Here is an 11,054-nt window from a genome sequence, read left to right as displayed (position 1 = left end):
GTGAGTTGAAGAAAACGGGGAGTTTCTGACTTTTCTTTGCCTCAAGAAGCCAATCTCCCGTTTGTTCCCTACTTCTGAGGAAAGAGGCTTATTTCAATGATCAGACTAAAATCCATGTATTATTCAAATCTTTCTGTGGAGAAAGTCTGGGAACATGAATTAGCTGCTCCTGCTCAGTTCTTATTCCCACCTCTCACTAAACAGAGCAAAGCACAACTACACAGCATTAGACTCCTCATCCTCGAACAAATCACTCCTGCAGCACACCACCACCAGCCAAAAACATTTTGTGAGGTTCCTACGACTAGGCCTGCATCTGCTACCCTCTTCAGCAACAGAAACTGCCCAACAGACATCGCCCTACTGTTCTGCTCTCCACTAGCTTCCTATGGCATGCAAGACTTTGGACCTAGCTAAAATGCCCCGAGGAATCCCATCTGATCACGACCATCTACAACAGGCTCCGTTTTGATGGAACCACAGATCTGTCAACCACATGAGGGAGACGTTACAGAGCTTTCAACAGCTGCCTTAGACTGAAACTCAGCCCCTGAAAACATTTGAGCACCCACACAAAGCTTCTGTCAGTTGTTTAACTTTCCATCAATTAAAAATCTGCGAGGAGGAAATGTTAAAGTGCTGCTCCGTCACTGCACTGAGCACAGTATTAAAAAAAACTAACTAGACTGCAGCCTAAAGTTTTCATTTTTTAGTATAGGACTTGCTACTCTAACTTGGTAACAAATGGTGCCACCTTTTCTGATTTCAGAACTTTGTGTCTTGGCCTGTAAAATCAAATTTTCTGTAAAGAGCGAATAAATGTACATTTTTTTTACAGTTTTAGAACAGTGCTGACTTACCTCCAATAATACTGTACAGAACACACACACAACTGGATTGGTCTAATCAATAACTGATGCGCAATATCCCACTTTCTGCCAAAGCTGATTTTTAAATGAGAAAACTAATTAAGGAAGGCTACAACAATACATGTGAACAGGACATAAAATAAACAGTGTAAGAGAGAGCCATGGCTCAACTTTACACAAACCAGCTGAATTTGTATTTTATTATGCACCTCATCTTTTTCATATCTACCCTTAGAGCTTCGACTGTTAGAACAAAAAAGAACATTCACAGCTGTGATTCTCAGGCCCAGTAGGAGGAAGTAGTGATATTTTCCATCACTGAGTTTTAATATGGGGTATAAAACATGATGGTGGAATGTTTAAACTTGTCTGCTTTTTTATAAAGCACAGGAAATCAAAATATAAGCAGTGTGACTGTAAACTTCCTATTGTTGCTTTTGGGGCTTTATGAAAAGTAAAACCCTGTGTCTGAATTCCTTTTTTCAGCCTGTGCTGCCTTCCTCCTCATCCAGCCAAGATCTTTTCTGTTACCTTCAAAAAACATTTGATGCTCTTTGCACTGCAAATTTTAAATTGTCCATAAACCTTATTTTTGGTAAGTTGCCTGAGAACCACAGCTTAAAGTTATTCAATGTCTTCAGGTCTCACAGGATGAGGTAATGGTATAATTGATTTCTTCTCTGAATCTCTGGAAAGCGCTTTCCTCATATCTGTTGACAAACACAAATGTTACTACTACAAGACAGACAACATTAAACAAGCCCATGTTAAGTGAATGTTCTTGTAGATTATAATAAAAAAGCTCATCTTTTATGAGAAAAATTCCAGTACTATAAGACTGCTACAAATAAAATGCAATTAGATGCAAAAATATTAGCTTTGATGCAATATTAAAGTCAAAATAGCAAACACTTGATGTAAGGTTGCTCCAAGAATGTGAGCTGTCACCTCTTATGTATTTTATTGTATACTTTAATAAAATCATTACCTATATTTACATGTAACAAAGCAGGAACAAAAACAATGCGAAAAGCAGCCAAGTAAATCTTCAGGGAGCAAACAAAGATAATAAAATTCAAACAGTGACTGCTTGATATCTTAAGTATAGTGATGCATCAATGTCGTTTTTTGTTTTGTTTTTTAATAGAAAAAAGAATATCCAGGGCTCTATTGCCTGAGGAACCGACAAGCATCGCCAGCGGAATACGTCATTAACAAATGCATTCACAGTGAAACGTTCCAAGGCATGCATTTATCGCTGCCTGACTTTAAATATTCACAATTTTAAGATCAGGGTGTCTGAGAAAAGCAAGGCTTCAAAGGGTTACCAGCATCTGCTATCCAGAGGCCAAACAAAATATGAATGGCTGGCTTGGCCCCCCACCAATAGAACTAGTAAAAAGCCCTGCCCCCTCCATTCCCAGCTGGAAAGGAGCTGGTTCCCAGGTTCAGGGCTTTCATATCAGCCCCTGGATCCTGGGTGTTTGAAAGTTGGGAGTCTCAGGTGCTCTCCTGTCCCAACTTCTTTTGGGTCCTCTTTCCCTGTGAACTGCTGTTCCTTACATCGGTTGCTGATTCCAGCTTTTGCCAGCAGCAGAGTGAAATTAACACAAGTTCTGGTCAGCTTCAGCAGCTGTCCATAGGGTTCTGAATAGTGACAGTAATAAGGACAAGGAACATGTCAGTGTCACTCTTCAACTGCTTGGAAAAGCTGTAAGTGGCATCAGCAGTGCTCAGGCAGCATGTGTCTATAGTTTCAGGAAGACAGCACTGTATCCATTTACATTTGGAAGGTTATCTTCACAACCCAGTTTACACAACAAGCTCATGTTCGGCAGAAATTGAAGACTTGACTCGTCCCTAACCAGGGAAAGTGTTCTACTTGTCATTGATGATTAAGTGAATGAATTTTTCAACCCCTGCAGAAATACTCAACCAATTTTGCTGCTGTTTATAAAATAAATTCACTTTTGGGATGAGGCAAAGCGTTAATAATTTCAGCCCAAGATGAATTTGCTAGATAAAGTTCTGTGCATATGAAAAGAGAGATCAGAATAGTCACTGCATTTTAACCACCGTTATAGAAGGCATTTCTTGTACTCGTTATAATGGCAAAATAACTTGTTTAAACTACTGAAACTATCTATCGGGATAAAGGAGTAAGTATCAAATTAATAATGACATTCAAAACAAAAGTATCATATTGATACAATAAATACCACAAAGTATAACTTGCTGAAAAATTTCAAATTGTATAATTGAAGTGTAATTTCAAGTCAGATTTGTTCTTTAAAGAACTATCCAAAAGTATAGATTTGTGTACTTGATAAGAAACGGAGTTAGCTTTATTTTCAAAAAAGTAAAGAAAACAACACTGGAGCTTTCCACCTATGTGGTGATTTGCTCTTAAGGAACCAAGTACTTACCATAAGCATCTTCGTCAGGCTCCCCATTGCTAGCTGAGTAGTACTCTAATACCGTCCTGTAGACACTGTAGCCCAGTTGCTTGTACATATTTACTGCAACCTGATTCGACACTCTTACAAAGAGATCCACAAAAAAGCCACCCTTTCTTTGTAAAGGAAAAAACAACAATGAGGAAGAGCAAAAGAATACATTTCATAATATAATGAATCTACTGCCAATAATCAGAGAGAAGAGAAATTCTTCCAAAGATTCTGCACAGAATACATCCTATTCAATGATGATAAAAGGTGCATTATTGATTTATATTACAGGCAGATGTATTTTTCTGGGGTACAACTGAGGAGTCTGTCCACATGAACAATCTCAGGCTTTCACACACTCTCTGCAGAGTGGAGTTGTGTACAAGTGACCAAAGAAACACTGGGTGAGTTATTTGATATAGTTTGCACTCCAGAAGGAGAGAGGGAGCAGACTTTTTTACCCATCCATTTAAAGACCTACATGAATAACTTTCCCCGCTAGCCTCATCTCTCAAACAAGAAAGGGGAGAGCCCTGTACACCAGAAATGAGTCACACATGTAATTATTTTTTGTATTTCTATTGCGGACCTCAGCTCTGCAAAAAATGTGGCTTTACCTTCCCCCTTGCATTATATACATTTATCCTACCTTAGACGGTGCTTATCTGATCTATTGCTAAGCTGTGTCCTGATCATTTTGTAGAAATTATCTGCTCACAAAAAAAAAAAAGACTCCAGTGTTTTCAGATCATATCAGCTGGGAACAATCTCATTCCCAATACACAAACAAAAAAACCTGTGAGCACTAAACTCAGTAGCCTCACAGATTTAATCTCTTTCTCTACTTCTCTCATACAGTCAGCTCTTTGAGGCAGGGGCAGTTCCCACCCTGTTTGCACACTGCACACACTGTTGTGGGCACTACAGGAAAAAGAGTTGACTCTTTGTGAAGGGAATCTTCTCTCTGCCCAAGACAAGCAATTTTACAGGGTGCACCTGCTGGACCTGGAGTTTCTTCCCTCTCATCCCCACAAATAGACTTTCACAACAGCTAAGAAACATCTTAAAATTTGCCAGCTATCATTTAAACCTTGCTCTCTGTAACCACTGGGAATCATAATCAGAACATCACATGTTCAGTGGGCAAGCAAGGTCCGTTTTCTGGGACACAAGAAAAAGTTACTTAGAATTTGTACATGGTGCTCACCTTTCTGAAATTTCCTCCAGTAGCTCCATCAACTTAGCAGCCAAACCCAGCCGGCGGAACTCGGGCGCAACGGAGAGAGCAGTGACATGCCCGTGCCACTCCTCCCTGGCCACGGAGCCTTCAGCTTTACCCATTACTGCAAACGGAAGGAGCACTTAACAAGCTAGCACGCTGGAATTAATGTACGCCATCCCCGCAAAGGAAACCCACAGATGTATTTGAAACCGCTTTCTAAGCCAAAATGTTTTAGTGAGTCTGTAAAGGCTGCAGTAGTGGTGTTTCAGGATGATGGAATGAAACAGTTTTACTATAGTTAACTGCACAAGCTTCATTTAGAAGGAACAGGGGACAGTCAACATTAAAAAAAAAAAAAATCACATTTCCATTGGAAAATTGTGTACTTCTGAGTGTTACAAGTAACCCTAATCGCCGAGGCCCTGATCCTGCACATTGACTGTGGGCAGAGTTCCTCGCAAGATCAGGTCTTTATCTAATGTGATTGACAGCACTTTGTTCCTGACCAGCTTTGCTTTACGAAGAGTCATTTGTGCTTCCTGTCTCATGCACTACCATAATGACATCACTCACTCACTGCTATGTAAGGAATTGAATAAAGTGAAGCAGAAGCAGGTGGGCATGTATACAGGAAAAGGGAGGGGAAGAAGAGGCGGGCCTGAGCATGTTAGGTAGCGTTGCTTTCAGACCCTCCCAGAAGCCTCTTATAAATAAAGCAGGGGAGCAGAAAAATTGTTTTAAGGAACGAACAAAAAAAGGAGGGAGCTCTGAGAAAGCTGAATGTGCTGAAATTAGTTAATTTAAAAAAATAAATCCAGTTGACTGTGTCCTGTTAAAGGCAAGAGTGTGAACAAAAGGATAACATTTCCCCTCACATGTGAGCAGAAGGATGGTAGGCCAATGACAAAGGCCCTGATATTGCAAAGACTTACACAAATGTAACATAAGCAGGTGTCTTGCTAGAGCTCAGCATTCGTCCTGCTTCACTGCCACACAAGGACCACCACCACAAAACATGAGTGCATAATTTATGTAATGCCCTTCAACATCTGTCAGGTGGCATTAGCAGTAAATGCTCCAATTTGGTGTGAATATTAAAAAACAGGAAGTGAACTGAAATCTGATTTATAGCCCCAAAGTATTAAAATGCAATAGAATCTTAAATGGTTAAAAATTATAAGCTTTGTCACACTAAGTGTTCAATATTCCACTTACTGTAACCCATTAACTCTCCACCTGGTGCTTCTGCAACAATAAAATACTCTGGCCAGTGAGCCAGATACTGTAGGTAAAAGGGTATCCCATACTACAGAGTTCTTGTTAAGAAGTATACAGAATAGCACTGAAACAACATGCACTGAACAGCATGTGCTGTCTGTTGCGAGTCTTAGCTCCACTGGTTGCATTTATACCTTCCTTTTATCAGTACCTTGGATGGCCAGCTTTCTACTCAGATAAAATAGATTTGTGTCTGGGTTCCCCCCCCCAGGATTTTAAGAGATGAGTAGGGATAAGGCAGCAAATAGTCTATGTGAGAGCAACATAAAACAAAATGGTTTTAAATACAGTATTATGTTAGAAGGAATTAAAGGTTAGGGTGGCTTGCAGGGAAATGTAAGGCCCTGAGGAACCCCTACAAATTATTGTAAGTTAATTTACCCAATTTTGATAAACTTAGTAAAGACCATATTATGGTTTTGGGTACATTAGATGCGTGTAGTAATAAGAACTACAATAATGGGAAGAAACAAAGCTGCTATCAACATTGTATGTACAGTACAAATGAAAAGCTTAATAAGGATACAGTCTCTGTAAGTGGATCCAAATTACTGTAAAAAATAAGAACAGATTAAACTTTAAAAACGTTTACAAAGTATATTTCTAGTTGGATATTAATCTGGTTAGGTTTTACTTCCAAACAATACACTTCCAAGAGACAACACAATCCCCGCCCCGCCCACACACACACACAAAAAGAATCGATCACTGGTGACGATGTTCAGTACTGAATGAGTTCATATAGGTGTGAAAGCAACAACTTTAAGCTATGTTTACACTGCTGTCAGACATGTGATTTCAGGCTCATGTAAGCATAGACACACTAGCTTTAATCTGGCAGCATGGGCTATACAAACATACCCAGAAACTTGGGTATGTATTGGCGTTCCTAGCCCACACCAGAGTCCTAACTGCCACGCCTTCCCTGCTATTTTTAGCCATGCTAGCTAGATTCATGTTAGCAGTGGTATGCCCATGAGTTGTAATCACACCTCCAACTACAGTGTAGATATAGCTGTAGAGGGAGCATCCAGTTCGAACGCCAAATATTTGAAATTCACCATCAGATGCTACCACAATGTCTTGGGGCCCTGCTCCTGCACCCTGATCCAAATGGCAGACCTTTATACCTGTACAGCGTTGCCTTTAGGTGAATGGGACTCTTGTTCAAGTGGACTATTGTACTCACATGGGGATTAAATAGCAGGATTGTGGCCTTAATCTTTATTTTTGTTATCTGAACTAAAAAGGAGTTGTTGAAGGGGATGGGGACTCATTTATTTCCACCATATTAATAGTTTTCTTACTGTATTATTTTCTCTTTGCTTCTCATTGTTATTTTCCCCACAGCCCTTAGTAGCTGCTTAGGGGACAGCTATAGTGCCAGTTTTGAAACTAAATCTTGGCATGTGATTACCATCCTCTGTGGACTGTCCCTTCTTTTAAAGACAAAAACAAAGAATAAGTTATTTGTTCTAGCAGGGTCTACAACCATTACTCCTAGAACCAGCTCAAAGGGATATTTTAGTGGCTCACACTCTGTTCTGCACCAAAACTTCTCATTAGCCTTAGCTGTAAGCCCTTCTGAAAACAGGAGATATGGAAGATTATACTTTAAAATTACTCAAATGTCCAAATTAAAGGAAAGACTTAGAGATACAGTAGGGAATTGTATATGAAAGTGCCATTTTAGTTCCTAATTCTAACTCTTTTGCTCTTATTATTCACTCTGAACTAGTAAATGTCAGTGACAATGATCAAAAATATTGGACTTTCTTCCCCCCTTACCCTCATAATAGGCAGACAAGTTAATATCTAACCCCAGGAAGTTGTCCCACCAACTACAGGAATTTCCTTACTGGATCACACCTGAGGTCCATCTAACCTGGTTCTCCATCGCTGACAAAGGTCAGTATCAAACACTCAAGTTAAGAAACCCTCTAGTGAAAAATTATGGGATAACCTGTCCATACATAAAGTTCCTTCCTCGCTCCCATCAGTTCATGTTTAGGTTATGCCCAAAGCATAAGGGTTTATACCCCCTCTAGAAAAATGTTTAAAAGATGTTTATGTCATTGTCAATGTTTCCATTATCAACATGTCTAATCAATGTCAATGTCTAACCTTTTTTCAAATGCTATTATGCAACTGGCCTCAATATTTGTAGTTCACGGTCCCACGGGTAAATTATGGATTGCCTAAAATGTATTTCCTTTTACATTTGTTTTTCACTTTCTCTGAATGTCCGCCTGCACTTTACTGTCAGCAAAGGTAAGATTTACCATCTCTATACCATTTCTTGGTTTTATATTATTACACTTCTATTATACCCCCTTTTATTTATCTTTTTCCAAACAGAAGAATTCCATTCTCTCCTTGTATGAAAGTCTCTGCCCGCCTATAATCTTTTTTGTTATCTATCTCCAGACCGGTTTTATTTCTGCTACAACCTACCAGTCCTGGTCACCCCATCTCAGGATATCAGTCGAGCTCTGATCAGCGAGCACCCAGGACCTGGGTCCTAGGGCACTACTAGGGAAGCAGATCAGAGCCTGAATCCCACCGTGACTCGGGTCCAAGCCCTGTCATTTTGCAGTGCGGACGCAGCTCAAGTCGTGGATCCGAGTCAGCAGATCTGTGGACACGCCTGGCTGCGAGACCCAGCGCCAGCAACTGCAACCCCCTCGAGCCCGGGTCTAGACACAGCGAGAGCGGGTCTCACAGCCCCGGGGGTAAGAGGGCGCGGGGACAAACCCCGACAGCGGCTGGGAAACCCGCCTCGGGCTGCCCCTGGCGGCCGCCGAACAGCCCAGGGCGGCGGGGGCTTTGAGGGAGCACGGGGAGGCCGCAGGCTCGAAGCCGCGCGCTGAGGGGCCCCACAGGGCAGGGGCGGCTCCCGCCCCCGCTACTAACGCCGACCCCGTCCCCGCGCGGGACCAGGCCGCTCCGACCCCCCGGGAGCGGGGCGGGCGGGGCGGGAGCCGCTCACATGTTGTTGAAACGGAAGAGGTCGTCGCAGGTGAAGGCCCGGAGCGAGGTCATGGTTCCGTTCCGCCCCGCTCGGCCAGGCGCCGACCCGGAACTGCTACCTCTGACCCCACCTAGACGGGATCACTTCCGTCCTGGTGGGGTTGCTAAGCAACACTGTGGGCAGGCGGCCTTAGAGGCGAGCCGCTGACAAGCCTGCGCCCCATTGGCCGAGATAGACCCCGCCCTCCTCCCAAATTTCAGAGCCTGGGGCCGCGGGCAGGTTGGGCTCCCGGCTCTCCAGAGACCGGGGCGCGCCGACCCCCGCCGTCACTGCTCGGAGCTTTGCAGAGGCGGGCCCCGGGTCCCGCTGCGAGCCGGCCCGGGCAGTGCGGCCCGGGAGCTGCACCTCGCGCGGGCAGCCCTTGCACGGCGCCAGGATGCCCGGCCCAGCTCCTGGAGACCCGGGGGCGGGAGCGGCCTGCAAGGCGGGGCGGGGGCTTCCCGGGAGCAGAGGAGCTCCAGCCTGGTGAGGAAGGTTAAAACGTTCACAGTGAGACCAGAGAAACCAACCTCAGAGCACAGATAACCCCTGGGGGGGGGGGGGGTCATTTAACGTTTCATTTATTGCGATTGTCCAGAACTTGTTTCTGAATTCAGGGTCTATGTTTGGAGGAATTATTTCCGAACTGGGCCTGAACTCTTGGCGGGTGCCGTGCAAGCGTTTTTGTATCGCTAAGATCCACCAAGGAATTCTAGACCCTAAGGGCTAGATGGGATCTTGAGAAGGGGATAGTCTACCCCGCTTGCACTGAGGCAGGACCAAGTAAACCTAGACTGTCCCTGACAGGTGTTTGTCCAACCTGTTCTTAACAACCTCCTGGGACAGCAATTCCATAAACTCCTCTGGAAGCCTATTCCAAACCTTAACTACCCTTATAGTAAAAAAGGTTTCCCTAATACCTAACTTAAATTCCCTTGCTGCAGATTAAGCCCATTACTTTTGGTCCTACTTCCGGTGGGCATAGAGAACAAATGATCACAGCCCTCAAGGTATTTGAAGACTTATTAGGTTTCCCCCCCTCCATCTTTTCTTCTCTGGACTAAACATGCCCAGAAGCTATTTTTTTAAAAACCTTTCTGGATAGGTCAGGTTTTCTAAATCTTTTATCGTTTTTGTTGTTCTCCTCTGGACACTCTCCAATTTGTCCACATCCTTTCTGAAGTGTGGTGCCCAGAACTGCACACAGTACTCCATCTGAGGCCTCACCTGTGCGGAGTAGAGCAGGACCGTTATCTCCCTTATGACACACCCATTAATACATCCCAGAATATTAGCCTTTTCTGCAACTGCATCACATTGTTGACTCATTCAGTTTGAAGCAGTCTTCCAAGGTGTTTAGCTTTATTCATACCTAGGCCCTGGTCACTTCTCCAACTCAGCAAGGAAAATTGATAGGGACTTCGCATTCAAAAGTAAGTTATATAACTTCCAAATAATACGTAGTTTGAAAACTTTCCCCTGGTTTCTTAATATGTCATAGCATGCTCTTTTGTTCCTCCAACAAGAAGTGAGCAATTTATTTTTACTGCAATGTATCCTTTCCAAACCTTTACTGTCGTCTGTTTCCTGGCATTATGAGAAGTGAGAAATGTTTGCCCAGTGAAGAAAATTAGTTAAAAAACATTGTGTTCTAATTGCGTAAGTGTACAGAAGAATCATCTTGAGGTGGTTTATGCACGTGTCTCCGCCCTCCCACCTCCACTCCTGGCTCCTTTTTTGGCTTCCTGCATCGCACATTTGAAGTTCTGAAGTTACCCAACAATTTTTCTCTTTTCCTCCCTTCCTTATCATAGATGTCAGCTAAATAAGAATGGTAGAACTTCCTGTGGAGCCAGTGTCACTCCTGACTTAGCAAGAAATGGTTGAGCAATAAAGTTAGCAGCCTGTTTCACTAGACTTTTTTTTTTTTTTAATAAGTCACAGTCTCAGACAGGAGGAGGGACTAGATCAGGGGTTTTCAACCGTTTTCTTTCAGAGCCTCCCTCCCTCCCCCACACATGATATAAAAACTCCACAGCCCACTTGTGCCACAACTGGTTTTCTGCATATAAAAGCCAGGGCCCCTGCGAAGCTAAGTTACTCAGGCTTTGGTTTCAGACCCAGGTAGCAGAGCTCAGGGCCCTGGGCTTCAGCCCTCTGCGGTGAGGCTTCGGCTTTCTGCCCTGGACCACAGCAAGTCTAACACTGGCCCTGCTTGGAGGACCCCC

At 43.2% G+C, this 11,054-nt stretch overlaps 1 protein-coding gene across 1 annotated transcript; it reads right to left on the bottom strand.

The window, feature by feature from the left end:
- Nucleotides 1-932: 932 nt before the first annotated feature.
- On the bottom strand, nucleotides 933-8,957 carry NAA20 (N-alpha-acetyltransferase 20, NatB catalytic subunit). The gene is made up of 6 exons (XM_005287481.5): nucleotides 8,806-8,957; nucleotides 6,343-6,367; nucleotides 5,754-5,844; nucleotides 4,524-4,659; nucleotides 3,296-3,441; nucleotides 933-1,579 (listed from the first exon to the last, which is right to left on the bottom strand). The coding sequence occupies exons 1-6, from the start codon at nucleotides 8,856-8,858 to the stop codon at nucleotides 1,494-1,496; spliced, it is 537 nt and encodes a 178-aa protein (XP_005287538.1). The 5' UTR covers nucleotides 8,859-8,957; the 3' UTR covers nucleotides 933-1,493.
- Between the last annotated feature and the right edge of the window lie 2,097 nt (nucleotides 8,958-11,054).

This window comes from Chrysemys picta, chromosome 3 (genome assembly GCF_011386835.1).
Source record: "Chrysemys picta bellii isolate R12L10 chromosome 3, ASM1138683v2, whole genome shotgun sequence".
NCBI classification, from domain to species: Eukaryota; Metazoa; Chordata; order Testudines; family Emydidae; genus Chrysemys; species Chrysemys picta.
This window is presented reverse-complemented; position numbering and strand designations above follow the sequence as displayed.

Bases quoted from the DNA above. Each gene is read 5' to 3' on its own strand.
- NAA20 (XM_005287481.5), bottom strand. From the start codon at position 8,858: ATGACCTCGCTCCGGGCCTTCACCTGCGACGACCTCTTCCGTTTCAAC. The intron at 6,368-8,805 runs GTGAGCGGCTCC...TATTTTTTACAG, and splicing joins CTCTTCCGTTTCAACAACAT to TAATTTGGATCCACTTACAG. The intron at 1,580-3,295 runs GTAAGTACTTGG...GTTTGTCAACAG, and splicing joins GCCTGACGAAGATGCTTATG to ATATGAGGAAAGCGCTTTCC.